We start from the raw sequence: 21,544 nt of genomic DNA, 5'->3' as shown, positions 1-21,544 counted from the left end.
AGCAATATCAATTTATGCTCCAAGCTAGATGTTTGGGAGCAGAAAATCCTTTGAGTCCACTTCATTGGTTAATGAACATTTTGTGAAAAGGCATGTAGGAAAGGTTTTGGATTCCCTTGGCCAATCCTTTGTAGACAAGGTACCTATTGAATTGAGTCATTAATCTTCATAATGTAGGAAGGTGTTGGATTTTGTGTTGGGGGTCCACTCCAACATAGATTGTGGTTCCCCTTGCAAAGAGAATAAATTATGTTGCTATGATTGAGAGCCCTTTGGTTGTGACTCAAAGCCCTTTGTTGAGTTTAGATTTTGAAACACCTTGACAGTTTGAAGCCTCTCTTCTTTGTTTCATTGTCTATATGGTATATTGTCTATTTGGGGCCTTTATAAGCTTGCTATAGTGTTGTTGGTTGTTCCTTATTCTCTGGCATTGCTCTTCTTGTAAAAGGTTTCTATTTCCTTCAAAACATATTTCCAATTCATAGTTCCAATCAAAAGTGTTTATCTTTGGTTTAAATCTCACTTCTTGTGAGACTCATTATGTTCACCTTCCTCGTTGCTTCGTAGATGGGTCTAGGCCCTTCCTGTATTTTTAACATAATCAAAACTTTTGCACGAATAAACTTTCAAGGGGACATTATCTCACTATCCAATATTTCATTATTTCTTCCACCTAATTGATGCATATCATCATTTTCTTTTTCCAAATCATTCTTCCTGGCTACTTTTCATTTCTTTAAATAGTGTTTCTTCAATCATCATCTCAAAGAGCACAAAATGTAGGCACAAGTTGTAAAGTTTGTCCAATTTACAATTCAAAATGCAAGATATATTCTAATTCTATTCTTTATATATCTATGTATTTAATCTCAATTATAATTCTGACTATCTTCTTTGTTATGGCAGGTAAGAGGAGTATTTATTGATTTCGATATCCTCTTTCTCAAATGCCATATGATATATATATATATATATATATATATATATATATATATATATATATATATATATATATATATATATATATATATATATATATATATATATATATATATGAGAGGAGGATCAAGCAGTGCCTTGATCGGTCATGTCTTATGGACATGACCGATCAAGACACTACTTGATCGCACCCTTTGGTATATAATATCAACCGGTGTTAAACATATTTGTCAGCCCGATATTAATCGGTGATCACATAACACATAACATATTTGCCAACCCGATATTAATCGGTGATCACATAATCATATGACATATTTGCCAACCCAATATTAATCGGGACTTACGTAACATGTTAACCGATATGCCAATCGGTATTAATGATGGTGTTTGGTATTGCAAAGTAACCGAAGTGAATCGATGTCTATGTTAACCGACACCGATCACTTAAATAATGGTTATGTTCATTAATTATTGATCGGTGCATTACTATGCCACCCGATAGTAATATAGTAATCACTTGTTGAGAACAAATCCGATATAGATCGGGATAGATGATTAATTAGATAACTATCGTTGATTACCAATATGCCAAGGTTTTCGATGAGGAATAATCATCAAAATAGAATAGCTTGAAGTTTTTCTTAATGGTTTAATCGATAGGATAAATGATTGAATGAGAGACTGCATTTATCTCTCATTCAATCATTTATCTTACCGTAGCTACCATGCATTAACACAAGTAATCCTTCTTTTATCCACATTCATATTGCTCATTAATAATATTCATAATATCCTATTATTATTTATTATCATTTATTAATCTTCATAACCATTTAATTAAATAATTCCTATTTTTTAATTAAAGTGACCTAACATTACCCATCAAAATAGTTAATCAAATCCACTCATTTATCCTTTTATCATCCATTAGTAAATTAAATACATATCAAATTCCACCTAATATGCACTAATTATTCATTTAATAAATAATCAAATCTTCAAATTTCATCTCATTCAATTAACTAATTAATCAAAAACTAGTTAGCTCATCAATCTATTCAATCCATTCATCCATGCAATCAATCTACTCTCTTGTGCAATAAGTTAATTCATCCATACATAGTTAACTAACTTCTAGCTCACTCATCAAATAAAGTTGAGTAATAACCAATATTTTAATTTAAAAAATAAAATAGTTCTAAACTCTCTCATGATTGTCATCTCTTCATATTGACTCCACAATCTAAGGTTTTAATCTTAATCATGCTTTTCTATACCCAAAAACCTATTAAAATCAACATACCACTCATCATTCATCCATCTAATCTTTAATGCAACATTACTGTCAATTTTGTAATCCATGGAATGCTAAAGTTATGTTGACAAAATGAGAGCATCCACATATGAATGAATTATGAACACATCATTTTGAAGCTTAACCGGATATTTACTTGAATATAGTGGTTGTGTTTTAAATTGTGTTGAAAATGCATTTATTTGTTTGTTCCATTTTCCTTCCGTTCAGATACATTATATTCCATAGCTTATGTAATGTCCCCTACATTGCAAACAATCTTCAAATCATAAAGGAACATACATTATTACCTCCTCTTGTCATTTTTGTGCATCTAATGCTTAAGCACAAAAAGGGAGGCCAAAAGATGCAGTGACGCCATTCTAGAAAACCCTGGCTTCAACAACCATGTAAAGGATGTTTCACTCTTTTCAAAGATTAAAGCCTAGCACAATATTAATGCAAGCACGAAAAGGATGCTTGATCCTCTTTTTGGAGATAAGGAAGGCCTAAAACACAATGTGCCAATGATTACAAGAGGATGATTGAGTGCAAGAACAAGTAGTTCTCATCAGATGTGATGTTCCTAGTTTCTGTTTTTGCTCGGTGAGGAGAGATTTTTAACCTGACCAACTCCAAGTGAGGGCACAAACGGGGACCTCATCCCCAACATTAACACATAGTATCAAAATAAATCATCTAGACCCACGAGCACAACAGCCCAACAGGAGCAAAGAGGTTAAAAGCCCGCAAGCACACTAGCCCAATAGGGGTTTAGAGCACTAAGTCATTTGGCATAAATGCCAACAACATCAACACTATGGTTGAAACCCGCAAGCATGTTGGATCAGCAAGGACACAACTCGTAATCACAGTAGTCCAATGAGGGTTTAAATCTTGGTGGCCACAACAACGACTCCATCATTAATCATCACAGTATGAGATGAACCCCCCCAAATGGAATATATATTGTTATAAAAATATACGCCACAGAATTTGTAGTAAATTAGTATGTTTTTTTGTTTGTCACTGCTATGTCTTTGAGAGTTAACTCCCAAGGATTGTTTATAGTCTCAAAACTTCTTTTCTTACTAACATTGTAACAAGTGCTATGATATTTTGAATTCTAGAATCTAGCCCCAAGACACCTTTTTTGGGTGGGATACTCAATGCTAATCCCTATTAGCCAATCTTAAAATCATTTTAAAAAAGTACCCTCACACCAGGTTTTCCATAACAAGATTCTAATAAGGAATGACAGTATATGTGACATCATACACGTCTAAATGCAAAGATGTCCAAGAGGCAGTGATTCCTCACGACTCAACTTCATTATCTCATTGCCTTTCATAAACAAACATGTTCATAGAATTGATCTGATTTGGTCATCATTTTAAAATGAACTCGCACTGCATGCATTTTAAAGGGTTTCCAAGAGATCACTGCCTTTTCAAGTGCGAAGAGGGAACCAATACCAAATTTTATTTATGCAATGTGAAGAACTTGAAATGTGTATACTAAGAGATAACGAAGCCATCTCTGCCTATGACAGCACAAGGTGTCCATTAGGTTGAGAAATTTTTCTAATTTTTCTAAATATCATCTAGAAAACTAAAAACTGTAAAGGGATACAATTCTGTTAACAACACAATTGCCTTACGGATGCATCTACGCCCTGGACAATTATTGAGCAGACCTGCCCAATGTATATGAAGGTGCTTTCATATTCGTTAAGAATAATGCCTGCATAACCTTGCCTAAGCAAAATGGTAATTTGTGGCTAGCTACATCAGGAGGCTTGCGTGCATCTTTCCCCTCTTAATTCTTTTTATGTTCTAACAAACAAAAATCTTCCATCATCTAATTAATAACTTTTATTTGGTGCACCACAATAAAAATGATGAAAAGTGAGACCCATAATATTAACATATGTGATGCTTCTCTTTGAATGGATGTTGATAAGGAGAACAGGTTAAAGGTTAGAAGTTCAGCGAGGAATGTTGTGGCAATTCCTAAGACATCGCTTGTTTGTTCCTAATGTAATGCTGAATGGTACGCCCATCTAAGTGTCAAAATAAGAGTCAATTTTAGTTATATGGTGTGAACCCCTAAAAAATGATGGAATGTGAGACCCATCATATTAACATATGTGATGCTTCTCTTTGAATGGATGTTGATAAGGAGAACAGGTTAATGGTAGGTTGATAAGTTCACCAAGGAATATTGTGGCAATTCCTAAGACATCGCTTGTTTGTTCCTAATGTAGTGCTGAATGGTATGCCAATCTAAGTGTCAAAATAAGAGTCAATTTTAGTCATATGGGCGCTTCTCTTTGAATTGTTATTGATAAGGGGAACAAATTAAAGGTTCCAATAATGTTATGGCAATTCCTAAAGCATGTCTTCTTTATTCCAACCATAATGATGAATGGTATGCCCAACTAAGTGTCAAAATAATGAGAACTATTAGTTTCCCAAATATACAACAAAAGAAAATATTATATAAGGGGCAAGATTGTACTGAATATTACATTGAATCCTCAGCTGCAATAGCCAAGCTCCCAATAGTAATTAATGTAAATGTCAACTTTCAATCACATATCTAAATGTGAGATTTATTCTTAATCCCTGCATTTTCATTCTCTTAGGAACAGAATGTTCCCAGTCCCTCTGGGTGTAGCCTCTCATTACAAAAAGCGAACCATGGTTTAGCGTAAAGGAGTAACGATCTTTTGAATGTTTTGACTGAACATCTCTCTGTCTTGTTTTCAATATATCAAATATGTTGGTAGATACTGAAAAAGATGAGTCATAATCCCTCTTTGAGCTTGAGGAAGGTTCTGATCCGGCTGAGATAAGGTTTGTTGTAGCCTTCTGAAGTTTCAATTCACTAGCATTTGTGTTTTTATTTTCTGTGCTATGAACACTATTGTTTAAGGCATTTGTACCCTCCCCTCTTGATATCTGTGTTTTCTTCCTTCTCATTAAAAATTCACGCTCTGCACCAAGAGTTACAGATGCTATTGTTGGAGTTGGACCATACAAGGGCTCATTATCAGAGTGCCAACCAACATAGTCACTCCCATGTTTGTATCGATTTAACAACAAACTATTAAAAGTAGTCCCTGGAAGTGCATCATGAACCTGCACATAAAAATTACTAGTAAATGACCATAATTTTGTAGTTTTAAGTAATTCACAAATCTATACAAGAAAAGTGATGACAAGAAGTATGCCACTAATTGGACATGAAAATCCATCCTAAACCTCTTATTCACAAAATGCATGCAATCACTTCCACTAGTTGCCATTTCACATACATCCATATCACAATTAGAATGTCACTATTTGGACATCAAATCCATCTCAAGCTTCTTACTCATAAAATGCAAGTATCATTTCCACCAATGCCATTTTACATACATCCATGAAACAATTAAAAATTTAAAACTCAGTAGAAATTACAGTTTAACCCAGGCAATAGATAAAGCCTCTACTATGGAAAACAGGATTCATGATTAAAAAAATTAACAGCAGTGATCTCTAAAATAAGAACGAGGAATAACTTACAGATTTTAGTATATCTTTAAGTGGAGGATAGTCATCCCATGAATGAATTTCAGGCTCATATCCACTGTATTTGTACGCTGGCAAGCCATCTTTGGCTACATAGCATGTTTCTCTTGGCTACAGACAGAAACACCAAACTATAAAAAGACATGTTGGATACAGATATATGCGAGAGAAGCTTGATGTAAATCAATCTTGCAAAGATACCATTAAATACAAGCTGAATTATGTCTCATGGCATGCGGAAATCAGTACCTAATTGATATAAAGCAGTACATGTACATGACTAAGCCCAAGTCTACACAAAACCAAAAAGGAGATCCAAGTATACACAGAACTGCAATGTAGAGATTGTTAAGACACAGATATACAAATAAAAACAAATAAGAAATGCAAGTGGTACACTGCCAAACTTGGTCGTGAGCACTCAAGAATACACTTCTACGTCCCATTTGAGAGGATAAAAATTCAATAAAAAGAACCTGCTTGCAGTTACTGCTATTTCATCAATCAGGTATTTTAAAAATTTGCAAACTTACAGGTTTGAGTAAAATAAACTGTTTGTTCCTCCTCTTCACATTCTCATTTTGAATGCGTGCTGCTAGAAAAGCAGTGGAAAAATGCTTAACTAGACATTTCTGATATACATACCTGCGCAAGATCATATTTGTAAGGCATCCATTGACAAGCAAGAAATGTTTATATTATATCTGCTCTTTGGAGCAGTCCATATTGGGGTTTTGTGGCCATGTTGTAATGTCCCCACTTGGGATTTCCCTTAATTTAAACCTGAGACATCCATTCTAACCTCAAATTAGAATAGTAATATATTAATAAATACAATTTTATCAGAATTAGATATATTTTACTATAAATCTGAGATTTTGACAATTGAGGATATGTTATGACTGATAGAGTTAATGATACCAGCAGTTCTGAAGGTGTCATTCATTGATATGAGTATGCAATTTGTGTCTATGACTGATTTTGTAATGGCAACTGTACTGTCATGGTTTGTGTTGTAGTTCTTTGTCACTATGCTATGTATATACTGTCATCCCTTAGATATATTTTACTATAAATCTGAGATTTTGACAATTGAGGATATGTTATGACTGATAGAGTTAATGATACCAGCAGTTCTGAAGGTGTCATTCATTGATATGAGTATGCAATTTGTGTCTATGACTGATTTTGTAATGGCAACTGTACTGTCATGGTTTGTGTTGTAGTTCTTTGTCACTATGCTATGTATATACTGTCATCCCTGACACCAGTCCATGTATTCATGCGATCTGGTTTACTGACTCTGTGCATATAGAACCAGCCAACTGGGCAATGATGGTGGTGTTCTTCCGGCTTTCTATCCATAAGTATATATAACCACTTTATGCCAAAATGTGAATGAACAACTCAGCTCATCCCCATGCATACCACTAAGAACAAATATGTTACTGCTTGTAACATAATAAAAGTTCTGATCTTATCAATCCATGGTGATGTTATTGGATGCTTTGATTCCTTTCCTTTATATCTCTCAATGTGAGGGAGAGGTCACACCACTTCATCATGTATACCCTTTGGCAAGAGACACACCCTTTCACCATTAGCACCCTTTGAAAGAGTGCAACTCTTCATTATTTCTGCCCTTTGAAAGGGACACAACCTCTCATAATCAGATCTGCACTTATTATTTAAATCAGATCTGCACTTCTCATTTTCAAATTATTCCCCCTCTCAAATGAGGTTCTCTTCTCCCTTTTATATCTCATTGTTGAGGGAGTCACAACTTTTCCTTTCATGTCTTTTGACTTTTCATTAACTTAATTAATTTTTAATTAATCATATTTAATTATATTTAATTATATTATTTTATATTTTAATTTTATTATTATCATTTATTATTAAATTTTATTTCAAAGTGGGGACATTACACATGTCCACTGGGGGGTGATTGGCATGGGCAATCTTCATAAGAGTGGTTTTGATGTCAGAGTAAGCCCAAATAGATAAGAATCCAAGAGTTTTGCTTCATAATAACTCATATTGATCATGTTGTACTTAATAGTCAAGACTCAAAATGCTTATATAAATTCAACTCTTCTTGATCATGATGAACCGCATCTCTCTTATGGCTGGCACAGTCCCTTTTCAGGTGCCTGGGCTTCTGATAATTTCATTGTTCCACGGCCGTTGGGGACGGGGGGACGGGGGGACAAAGGGAAAAAGATTTGGGGACAGGTTTCGGGGATGGGGGGACTTGGGCCTGGGGTGGGAAACGTGTTTCCGTGGAACACTGGTCATCATAATTTGAACATTTCCTTGTTTCCTTTCAAAAATTTGTTTCACCCTTTTCCTTTTCTAGACTTGCATCCTTCAACCTTTTATCTTGTCGATTGATTTGTCCTTTTTGATCATTTCAAACCTCAAGTATTTCACTTTTGCCACCATATTTTCTACTTCTTGAATACTTAGAATGTCTTTAGAAAACTGTTTAATGTAATTACTACAATCTATCTATCATCAAACTTTACACCAATTGCCATTGTTGATCTAATGCCTTCTCTAATTTTGTTATTTAGCGGCTGGCTCTCGCCTTCAAATTGTTTAGCTGGTTCCTCAGATGCATAGCTCTTTTTAAGTTTGTTGTCTTGTACAATGTTTTCAACTTTATCTGAACCTTCCGAGCATCATCTTCATTTTGCATGTAGCATAATTTTATAGCATACTAAATAACTGATAATCATCATGGTTTCCAAATTCATTTTACAGTCATGCGTAACAGATATGTTATTGTTGCCTTCATTTTATGGCTCTAAGGTCACAAAAACCTATGACATCCTATAGCTCAAAAATTCAAAATAATTGCCATCTTATAAAATGCATAATTTCTCCAATTACACTTATGGGAATCTAAGAGAATAATATTATTAAAACCTTCCATCAATGACATTGTAATAGGAATAAACTTAATATAAGTGTGGTTTACTTCTATGAATGTGTTTACTAAACTGATCTGATTATACTTTTAAATGACAATAAGCAATAAATTTCAGATCTGTGCTAAGTAAAATAAAGCACTAGAGCTGGGAAACAAAATGAAACTAGGAAAGAAAGAGTCAAAGGATACAAATGCATGTCTGTAATAACTGAACAGGCCTGGAAATGGTTGTAGGAGGCTGCAACTGGACGGTTGAGAAGCTTTTTGATGTGTACAATCAGAAAAATCTGCAGACACAAGTGACCTGACAGGCACACTCATGTCTGACAAGGGCAATAGTGACCAGGCAATCACGTCCAACAAAGGCATTGATGATCTTCTCTGGGCACTAGAGACCTACAGATGCTCATGTCCTTTGCTAATATGACTCTGCAACTTTCACTTGTTTTTCACCAAACACCCTGCTTCCCTGTGATGCATGCAAAATTCAGAAATGTGCTAGTAGTGATAAAGAATAACCTATAAGAAGCTTGGAGAAGAAAATGGGTGTTAGGCTTTGGAGCCTGCCTCAGTCAAACCCATAGCTGACATGTTTCAGCCTCAAGTACGGAAACAGCTCTGATATGTGAAACCCTAGGGTGCAAATGTGATAATGGTGTGTACAAATGATGTAAGTAGAAAATGCTAGAGAATTACTAAGGTGACAGTGTTCTCCATAGTGTCATGTAGGGAGGATGAGAATGATGGTAGCTCAAGGTGTGTCAATGGGAGAATGTTCAAAGTGGCTGCAAATAGATGTTCTTGGTAATGGAGGAGGAATTGCAGAAAACTTACTATTGGAAAAATGTGTGTGAAGTAAGAAGTGCAAGTGTGTATAGAAGTATGCAAGAGAGCCCAGGAGAGTTTAGAGACCTTTCCCAATTAGGAAAGGGTAACTTTACAAAGTGTCTTAGAGGAGCTTGCTGTTAGGAAAACATAGTAAGGTAAATTAGGGGTTTTGATTGACTGTTGGCAAGAGAATTAAGTTCAAACTAATGGGGGACACTAGCACAAGGCCGTCAAGGGATACAATACTACAATCAAAGAGGTGCAAGGTCTTGACTCTCGACATCAGAGTCATTTCAGATTGAATGGTTTGGCACACCTATTAGGGGTTTTAGGCTCAGAAACAAGCAAATTGAATCCTAATCATGTCTGAAGATGGACACTAACATGAGTAAGAAGTGAGTATGCAATTTCCAACTCTAGAAACATGTACAAAATACACTGCTTCAAGAATATAGAAAACACTAACATGACAAACATAAATGCATTTCTTATAAGAAACCGGAAAACACTTGTAATGACTTAGAAAGAAACCATGTTTTACCTAATCAACACAGCCTATAAGTTAAATGATAAAAGAACCTGTTATATCTACAATAAACATACCACCACTAAACAACATATGCCAAATCCTAATGAGATCAAGGACCTATCCCAATCACCTGATAATATAAAGCACCACGCCTCCTTTTGAAAACTACACCATGGGAGAAATGTAATGTCCCCTACTAGGTTTAGGCCTGTTTTAACCATAATTAACCTATTCCAATGTACTTATGACTTAAACTAAATTGATTAGGAGACAATTCTATCTTAATATGAATCAAATCAATTATATTCCATTAATTTATTAATAAGTAACTTGCTCAACTATCATACATCTATAATCCTTAATGCACGTGTCAGACTTTGTTACCACTTGTTTTAAGGAAGAAGAGGATGTGAATGTTACCCAAGAGCTTAGATACCAAATACAATAGGTTCCCTCAGAGTTTACAGATCCAAGCCCTTACCCTATCTTGGGACCCTGTCCCTCAAGGTTCTCGGGATGCTGATCCCCACCCTCTCTTGGGAATCCCCCTATTGTCTGGATTTAGACTGCCCCTCTTGGAAACATCTCATTCCCATTTTCTTAAATACTGACAGTAATAACATGATTTAGACTATAAGTATGCTAACTTCTCGTGTGTTATGAATATATGTAAAATTAAGTATGACTGTCATACATATTGCATTCTATATTAATATTACTATTAAATTCTGCATAAGAACATTATCAGGCAGCATACATATTAAGCACATCCCATGCATACCACCAAGAGCAAGGATATTACTGCCTATAACTTATAAACAGTTCTGATCTGATTTGATCTGATCTAATCGATGGTGATCTCATGGATCCTTCTGATTCCTTTCCTTTATATCTCTCAATGTGAGGGAGAGGTCACACCTCTTCATCATGTATGCCCTTTGGCAAGAGATACACCCTTTCACCATTAGCACCCTTTGAAAGAGTGCAACTCTTCATTATTTCTGCCATTTGAAAGGGACACAACCTTTCATGATCAGATCTGCACTTCTGATTTTCAAATTGTCCCCCTCTCAAATGAGGTTATATTCTCCCTTTTATATCTTATTGTTGAAGGAGTCACAACTTTTTCTTCCATGTCTTTTGACCATTCATCAACTTAATTAAATTTAATTAATTATATTTGATTATATTCTTTTATATTTTAATTTAATTTTTTATTTTTATTCTTTTGTATTTTAATTTTATTATTATTTATTATTATTATTATTAATTATATTTCAAAGTAGGGACATTACAAGAAAACAAGGCAAATATGGAGCATGTATTTAACAACAAATTTAGAAGTAGTTTGAATTAGCAACATAAGACGTTACTGATGTATTTAAGGAAACAAATTATAGCTAAGGTGATTTTCAATGATCAAACCATCTGATATTTTTACCAAGGCACCTCATGTCAAGGAACTCCAAATGGCCTACTTTGTCACATTCAATTTTGTCTGCAACCCTTATTAAAATTGTGACAAAACATTTTTGTCTACTAAATCTTCTCATCAACAAATATACTATAATTATATTCCCTAGCAGCCACATTTTATACTGTTAAAATGTTGAGCAGACTATTAAAAAATCACATCATTACAGCACTACAGAATAAAAATGATATATTGATATTGATGGATTTACAATGAATGCTGTGAATGCTTCTAAAGCATAGCATTCCTGAAATCAGCCATTCACAGCCACCTTATGGGAATAACTTCCCAACAAACCAGTGTTCCACGGAGACGCGTCCCCCCCAAGAAAACTCACATCCTCTATAGGGGACGTTTCCGAGACTTGGGGACTTGGGGGAAACGTCCCCCCACAGCACCACCACTTCCACCACCTTTGCCACCTATGTCAAGGATGTCGTTGGGTCACTTGCTATATGGCAAATGCCATTACATGCTGATTGCAACCTATAACTTCGTGAAAACTAGTTGGCCTTTCATGGGATGCTCACAGAGATGTTATATTGCAGATTTTGGTTTGAAGATTTCAATTCACCTCTATTTTTATATCAGCTCCGCTCCCCCACCACCACTCTGCTGCCATCCCCCCACCGTCCCCTCATTGTCACTAAATTTTGGCCCTTGGTCCCTCCGTCCATGAAACCTGTCCCCACGTCCTCGCATCCCCCTGTCAAGAAACTCCATGGAACATTGCAACAAACCAATTTATTTGTTACTAACATTAATTTAAGTATTGACTATTATCTAATTTTTTATTTATCTAATCTAAAACTATACAAAACTAATGTAATATTCCAACATATAATGGCTCAGCTTCATAGTTTCTTCATGCTTAGGTCCATCTTCTTGAGTTTTTTTGTTCATTAGTGTCACCAGTCTTTTGTTCAGGCCTTTACAAGTTGCTACACTGCCCGTGCTCTATACTCAACATCTAAGAAATGGTGGCTAACAACAAATGCAGTTCTGTATGAAAAGAATATTCAATTTGTCATTTGTCTCTCTAAAAAATGAGTCTTCAATTAATGCTTCTCACATCAACCTTCTTCAGCATCCAAGCATTCAACAATCTTCACAGAAAAATCTTTCTCCATAAATTACATGGTCTCAAGGTACAGCAGAATTGAATGATTTTCAACGGGTCGTAGCTCTAAGAAAATAAGACATCTTTTAGAAAGCGAGAAGAAATGGAAATAAAAGGAAATTTTGAGTCAACATCCATCAAATTGGATTTTGTCAAACCAATGTATTAATAGAGTTACTATTATCTCTTGTTCTTTCAAATTCACTATAGGCCTTCACTAATTTTCCTATCTCATGAAATTTATCAATTAAATTAATGTACAAACCAGCCACATGTTGATAATTAATTACCCTAACATCAACGTTGACATGAAAAATTAAAAAACCTTACATTGGATCAAAAGTACAGAAATACCCTCCGCTTTAAGGTGGTCTAGATTCAAACAGAAAGATGAGGCCACGCATTATGATCATCTTAGGTTAGTATTAAATTTGTGCATTGGTTGGTTATGCCTTCAGCCATATATTATAATTATTGGTCATCTCTGATTTCCTGCATACCAGTAGTTCTGCCTTTTGACTTTTTAAACATGTAGGATACAAGCCAGGTTTTTATTATATATCTATATTCTTCATGAAGGTTATTGATTGTCGTAAAGTTATATGGCCTTTAAAGGTTGTAACAGATAATGCAACACATATGTGATGACAAAGAGATTGTTAGAGAAGAGGCATCCAACACTTTTTGGACCCCTTGTACTACCCATTGCCTTGACCTTCTTTGGAAAACATAAGAAAACTTGATTTGGTGAAACCTGCAGTAGAAAGCATTAAGAACATCACTGAAACATCTGAAATCGCCCTTGCGTTCTTAGCTTGACGAGGGATCACAGCAAAGGAAAAGAGCTTGTGTGAGCGGATGTAACATGATTTGCAACTAATTTCCTCACCTTGCAAAGCCTTTATATTTTGCTAACATCTTCAAATCAGATGTTTGTGAAACTTGTGGTGGAAAGCATCAAAAGCACCAAAAACATCTACAATTACCCTTGGGTTCTTAGCTTTATCAGAGATCACAGAAAGGGAAAAAAGCTTGTGTAAGCACATGTAGCATGATTTACAATTACAGCTAATTTCCTCACCTTGCAAAGCAATTGTACTTTGTTAACATCTTTTAAGCATATGTTTGTGATTCGGGCATGGTTGAATACATCTTATTCAAAGAAGGCTAATGGAGAGAGAGTTGCAATGACAATTTATGATCATGTCTTTGCAAAAAGAGCTATAGAGATCATCAATATAACTTTAAGCTCTTATTTAAATTTTAAATTACATTACTTAATTACTCTTTTTCTAAATTATAATTACAAGATATTGTTCAATTTTTTTTAAAATGACTGAAGTTTTGGCTAAGTAAATGCCACCACTTTGAAATTTTTGATATTTAAGTTGATATATTTTTAATGAGGGACAATTAGAAGTCCCTCTTTGAGACTAACCAACCCAAAATCTGCTTCTATAGGTTGGAGATATCTAAGAACATTGTTTGAGACATGTTCCCAAGACATAAGAAAAGGGAGTGTATGCATCCTAGAGTCCAAAGGACATATATCTAGTGTGACGCCACTATTTTTTTAAATGTGTAATATGTTTTAAGATGCAAATTCGATTCCTTTAACATTAGCAATTATACGATTGGCCTGATTGCATCAAAATTATTAATTCTCTCATTCCTATGGGATGGACATGGATTTTACTGCAAAACCTACTAGGGCTTGGGTCTTGTAGGCCTTTGGCCTTTGGACTCCAGATGACATATATCTTGTGAGATGCCACTATTTTATAGAATTTGCAATGTGTCTTAAGATGCAAATTTGATTCCTTAAACATTGGCAATTATACACTTGACCTGATTGCATCAAAATTATTAATTCCCTCATTCCTATGGGATGGACATGGATTTTAGTGCAAAACCTACTAGGGCTTGGGTCTTGTAGACCTCTTAACATAAGTATAGTCACAAAATAAATGCAAGCTACCTATGCAAAGTACAAAGGAATCAAAATAAGATGAGCATAGGCTAAAGGAGTACTACATGAATCAATACCTCAATAAGATCCAAGAAGATGGAACTTGATTTTCTAAAATCCACCCTCAAACTCAATTTGGATGAGCAAAGATGATAATTGCATCAAATCCAAAAAAAGAGTCTCCAACAAAATTGACAAAATGTGTCTAAATATTTGACAGCATAAAGACTAAAAAATGAAAGTTTTCAAACAAAAATGTTTTTATCATTTTCTTATGGGGGCTGATCAAATGTTCTACCAAGATGTGTCCCGACTCCCCATACATTGAAGATATCCAGGGATATTGTTTGAGACATGCCCCCAAGACATAGGAAAGAGTGTATGTATCCTAGATCCTAGGGTACACATATCATATGAAACACTGTGATTCCTTTAAACCTGTGTTACTGAATCTGTTGGAAAATGCAGCATTCTAGGTATGAATCGTATCAAAATCGGGTACAAATCCAAATTACCTGTGGAAGCAATCATGGTTGTGTTTTTCTCTGATGGAATCATGTGGATACAACACAGCATACCTAGGTGATTCTGATGTTGATATGGCAATTCCAATCCAATTCCAAATTGATTCCAACATCAAGCACAATTTTCAAGACATTTTTTAAAGCTTTTAAACCAGTGAAACCAACAGTAAAGGAGTAAGTGCAAACATATGATCTTTTTTCCTCAAAAAATAAAGCAAAACCTTATATCATTGAACATTCTTTCCTTATTCTCCCATAGTCATCCACTTTCTCCTCATATAGAATCAACAAGTGGTACGCGATACCGAAATATCTATAGACCCAAATTGATGTTGGAAATGAGTCTGTTGATTCAGGGACAGCAAGACATATCAAAAAGCACAAATCTTTCTCGTAACGTCAAGCTGGAAGCAGCAAGAGTATGTTCTTTGTTATAGCATATATAGACAAATCTTACACTATTCAATCTACCTTTGTCATATCATATTCTCAATATCATTCCAAAAAACCAAGTTAGCATAATTTTATCTTTTAAGTTAAATTTAACAAAACTATTTGACTCAAAATGCTTTAAAATATTAAAGCTAAAAAAGAAGTACCCATATTATTTTCATACAATATATACCATAGATATCAGTTACCATATGGATGTGTGCTTTGTATGGTATAGTTTTATTCTGTTACTGGTTCCTCCCTAAACCCCCTGTACCCATATGGCTCTGGTCTAAGGACGGCTCTAGGATCAAGATTTATCTTGGTTTGCCCAAGGTCTGGCCTAGGCACCCTGGGTTCCTTATGGGTCCTTCATTGGACCCACAGGCCACCTAGCCAAAAAAAAACACTATTTAAAGCATTTTTAAAAACAAACTGCATCCTAAAAATCTTACTTTGCCCTACTGTGCAGGCATGTCATGGCCCCGATCTGATGCACAGAGCCTAATGAGAAATTGTCTCACAATAGTAAGACTTCCCAATTTCTTATTCGTAACATCAACCTGGATAATAACAGCAGATCGTGATTGCCAACTGGGAGCAGATTGTGATTACTACTATGAGCAGATTGTAGTTATTACCAGGTGCAGACCATGATCACAGCAAGGAGCAATTGCCTTATGGATTGCCTTCCCTTTTCTCTATGAACAGCGATCTTCCCTACACTGATGGGAGCAATTAAACTTAACAAACATGGATTATGGGAGGCGATTAGTTGCTGAGGAGGTGCAATGGGTAATTTCCCTCTCATCGATCACAACCCTGAAGAGAGGTCACCACCTTACAGACCCAACGGAGGGGTATAAGAGGGACACGCCAGCATTCAAGGAAGCATCATCGAATAAGATCAGATTTGGCAATTATAAGAGATTGAACACACAGCAGATTGATTCTATACTTTGGTTATGGTATGAGTTCCCATACATGGCATAATGAATACTATTGATATCAGCATACTACTGACTAATAACATATTGCTGTTTGTGATTATTTAATATAGCATAATGAATGTTGTTTCTATCTGTTCATTGCTGATCCATATCATGTTATTGCCTGTGACTGTTTAATATATAAAGGTATAGGATACGTGACATAATATAGGATGCTATATATATATTCTGTCTGATTATTATAACCAGCCATGGTAGGGGAAAAGCTATGGGGTACTCTTCTAAGTACGCCACCTCATGGTGGTGACTGAATGGTCCCATGAAGCCAAGCAGGTACAAAGGGTACTGCCTTTGGGCTTAGAAGGGATGGGCTTTCGAGGCACCCTATTGTGAATACACCTCATCCCTCTATCATGGTGAATTAATACACCAAGAAGTCCAATAATGGGAAGTTAGAGACAAATGGCAAGATAAAGGGGGAATGGTTATAGGACACCTCACTAGGTACACCACCTCATTCGCATGGCACAGGCCACATGAGGCCAAGAGGGATGGTATATCACATAGTTTACAGATTTGGAGGACTTGCCTCAGACTCTCCAAGACTCGCGAATCTATTGGCGGGCCGAGTCGACTCGCCACGAACTCACGAGCCGAGTCCGGGAGAGTCCTGGTTCAAGACTCCCAAGTCTATTCCAAGGACTCGCGCAAGTCTAGAGTCGAGACTCGTGAGTCCTAATAAAGGACTCTCGATGGGAGCTAAGAGCACCCAGCCAAAGATAAAATGTGATTTTCTTAACTTTTCTTCACTTTTGACATTTGGTATTGCTCAAAACAGGTTTGTAGGGTTTGAAGGAGGAGAGGAAACAAGATCAAAATAGCAAAAGAGATCTAGGTAAGGATTTTTCTTCTTTTTTTTTTCATTTCCGTCTTTCGAAAATCAAAAAAATCTTGAAAAACAAGGGGATATGCTGGCAAAAAATTTCTATTTCTTTTCCTAACTTATTTCTTTATTTTTTATTTTTTAATACTATTTTTTTCAAATGATTCATCATCATTTTTTTTGTTGACTTTCCACAAAACCCTATTATTTTTTTATTTTTTCATGTTAAAACAGCAATGACAAGTTCAACTCCAAGGGCAACCCCACCAAGAAGACAAAATGACAAAGCATGGAAGTATGGGATACTGGGAAACAAAAAAGGAGAGGTCACTTGTACCAAATGTGGCAAATGGATGACTAGTGGAATCAATAGATTAAAATAACACCTTGCACAAATACATGGACAAACATGGAGAGATGCGACAAAACAACTCCGGAGATTATTAGAGAGATGAAGGCCCTTCTTGCTGAATATGATATGCAAAAAGAAGAAAGGCAAAAAACAAAAGAAGCCATAGCAGCTGCAATGAATCCCAAACTGTCCACTTCGGATCCCCTTGGTCACGGAAGTCCAAGTTTCCATCAACCACTTCCATCTTTTGGTGATAATGAGGGTGAGGCTCGTGAGGCTCCTCTTAGATCATACCCTAATTACTTTGTTCCACGCAATGTTCCAAGAGCACAACCTTCACTTGAAGGTACGGGATGGAATAGACAGAAACATGAGCAAGCAAGGATAGCAGTAGCAAACTTTTGGTATTACAATAATTTACCTTTTAATGCGACGAACAACGCGTATTGGGAAGGTTTGGTTAAAGCATTTACAATTGCAGGCAAGGGTTTTAAGGCCCCAATAGGTAGAGACTTCAGTGGACCATTGCTAGAGCAAACCGTCAAAAATACACAAGTTGTGGTTGATGATCAAAAAAGATTTTGGAGGAGAAAAGGATGCACCATTTTATCGGATGGATTGACAGATAGACAAAATAGGACTCTCCTCAACTTCTTGGTGGCTTCTAATGGTGCAATGGTATTCCTAAAACCTATTGATGCCTCAAATGAAATAAAAAACGTAGAAACTTTGTGTAATCTATTAGAATGGGGTGATTCAGGAAGTTGGAGTTGAGAATGTTGTCCAAATTATCACGAACAGCGCAACTACATATGTAGCTGCAAGTAGAATGCTTATGGAGAGGCATCCTACAATTACATGTTGTCCTTGTGCTGCACATTTCATGGACTTGTTGTTAGAGGACATTGGGAAGATTGGATGGTCGAAGATGCAAAAAAATGTACCAAATTCATCTACAACCATTATTGGGTCCTTGCTTTGATGAGAAAACACACAAATGGCAACGACCTTGTGCGACCAGGAGTGACACGATTTACTAGCCACTTCCTCACTTTGCAGAGCATTCTTGTGCCATTCCTCATCTTAAGCAAATGTTTCTCTCTAATGCTTGGTTGGAATCTACATACTCCAAAAGAGCTAAAGCAGAGAAGATTGTAAGCATTGTTATTGATGAAGGATTCACCAAAAGTAAATAGGAGTTGATTGGGGTAAGTAAAAAACACAAATGTAAAATTTATACAAGATAATCTATTTGTTGTTTTTTTTTTAGGGGATAATTTTGTACTAATTTTAAAAAAAAAATCATTTTTTTAGGTTACAGAACCTTTGGTAAGGGTTCTTCGTCTGGTGGATGGAGAGGGCATGCCAATGGGTTTCATTGATGAGGCCATGGATAGGGCCAAAGAGGCCATTTCACATTACTATGGTGGAAATACAAGAAAATGTGAAATTCTTTGGTGCATCATTGATAGTAGGTGGACAAACCAATTCCACTAATAGATACATGCCTTCACCTACTTCTTGAACCCGAAATTCTACTTCTTTGATTCATTTAGGGCTCATAAGGAGGTCATGGCAGGTATTGTTGCATGCATTGATAAGATGGCTCCTGATCCTGAGTTGAGAGACAAGGTTCTTGATGAGTTGGAGATGAGATTTGACATTTGCTATATCTTTAATTATGAATTGGAAATGTTCATTGTTCAAGATCTACAAGGGTGCAAAGGGGAGACTCTTCTCTTCACAAGAAGCAATTGATAGGAGAGGAAAACAGCAACCAAGTAAAAAAATTAGTTCAAAACTACAAGAAAAAAACTAGAAACTTGATTGTTACGTTTTTTTCTCAATTCTACTATATCTAAATATTTATTTGTGGATTTATGGTGGGAGAATTATGGTGTTGGCATGCCTAATCTTCAAAAGATAGCCATCCATGTTTCATCCCAGCCATGTAGTGTTTTTGGGTGTGAATGGAATTGGAGTTTATTTGAGAGCATTCACACAAAGAAGAGAAATAGGTTGACCCAAAAGCGCCTCAATGATCTTGTCTTCGTTCGATACAACCTTTGTCTTCGCACTAGAAAGGTGAAGAGTGTTTCACATGAGGCCATTGACTTGAATGAAATTGATCCATATGGTGATTGGACCATCAATGAACAAAATGATGGCAATGATGTCCTCCTAACCGAAGAAGATCTTGCAGAAATAGAGAGGAGCAGCACAAGAAGCAGAAGCAGCAAGATTGGATGAAATGGAGGAGAAGGAAGATGAGGATGAAGATGAGGACTTTGATTTTGAAGAAGAACAATCTCACCATTTAGATACCTCAGCACCTACTACTACTAGCTTAAGGCCTGAAAAATTGAGTTAAGTTAGGAGAGAAAAGAGGAAGATGTAGTCTTCTCTTTGGTTTGTTGTTTTTCACATTTGGACATATCATTATATGTAATTTTGTAAACATTTATAAACTTATGTTGTTGTTATACATTTTTAAGTTTGAAACTGAGTATGTGTTGAGTTTTGATCAGATTATAATGCAACCTCTACAATTTAATATTTATGCACTCCTGAATACGCCTTGCTCAAATGTAATTATGAACTGCAGTATATATATATTTGACTTCTTATTACGTATAGCATTCTTCATGAACTGCTGTATTTCAAATCCTTGTTATATCGTTGTATATATTATCGATCTCTTACTACGTCCTCTTTTTTTATTTATACTATCGCTTCAAAGGAAATGAATCATATTAAAATACGATGCCACATGACTTCCTAAGAAGTCGTGACTCTTGACTAATAGACTCGATGACTATTGAAATCAAAACCGATTCATATATAATCAGTTATGTATAATCGATTTAACTAAGTTGATTATTAACCACAGCGATAACAATTCAATCATTAACCAATACGATAATAATCGATCATAACCAAACATCGATTATGAATGCAAGTCGATAGTTGGATATGTACGTTGAAGGTAATCATTAACTATATTTATTAAACGGCACATATAAACATTTAATATCATTTTCATTAATAGCCAGCATACGTAATTGTCTAAGGCCGATAGGCCATTTAGACAATTACGTTGTCTTTGTCGACCCTAATGGAGTCCGACTGTAGCTATTCTATCAACACTCCCTCTTAGCTCGGGAGGAATCCTTCTTAATTTCTATAAGTTACATCACCTCATCATGATGATTGACCACAATGGCTACATCCATATGTGGAAAGGAAAGATATCACCTTATTGTGATGTCAACCATCATGGCTCCATATTTATCACTTCACGTGATATCAATCATTATGGCTTATCCATAGATATCACCTCATGTGATATCAACCATTATGGCATATCCATAGACATCACCTCGCGTGACATCCACCATTATGGTTTATACATAGATATCTCCTCATATAATATCCACCATTATGGCATGTCCACAGATATCACCTCACGAGATATCAACCATTATGGCATATCCATAGATATCATTTCACATGATATCCACCATTATGGTTTATCCATAGATATCTCCTCATGTAATATCCGCCATTATGGCATGTCCACAGATATCACCTCACGAGATATCAACCATTATTGTGAGATCGTCACCTCACAATAATGGTATGATGTACAAGTGTTCAACATTGTGAGATCGTCACCTCACAATGATATTCACCATGGCTCATCCAGAGGGTAAACACATAAGTACAAGAAAATCACC

General features: G+C 35.7%; 1 protein-coding gene across 1 annotated transcript in view; it reads right to left on the bottom strand.

Moving 5' to 3' along the window:
• Window positions 1-4,716: 4,716 nt before the first annotated feature.
• Window positions 4,717-21,544, bottom strand: part of LOC131029933 (DNA oxidative demethylase ALKBH2) — a 63,043-nt gene continuing 46,215 nt past the window's right edge. The window contains exons 2-3 of the mRNA XM_057960615.2: window positions 5,806-5,922; window positions 4,717-5,379 (exon numbers count right to left, since the gene is read on the bottom strand). Of these exons, the coding sequence (XP_057816598.1) occupies window positions 4,819-5,379; window positions 5,806-5,922 (678 nt within the window). The 3' untranslated portion in view covers window positions 4,717-4,818. The remainder of the gene's footprint in view (window positions 5,380-5,805; window positions 5,923-21,544) is intronic.

Source organism: Cryptomeria japonica, chromosome 3, assembly GCF_030272615.1.
Source record: "Cryptomeria japonica chromosome 3, Sugi_1.0, whole genome shotgun sequence".
Lineage (NCBI taxonomy): Eukaryota > Viridiplantae > Streptophyta > Pinopsida > Cupressales > Cupressaceae > Cryptomeria > Cryptomeria japonica.
This window is presented reverse-complemented; position numbering and strand designations above follow the sequence as displayed.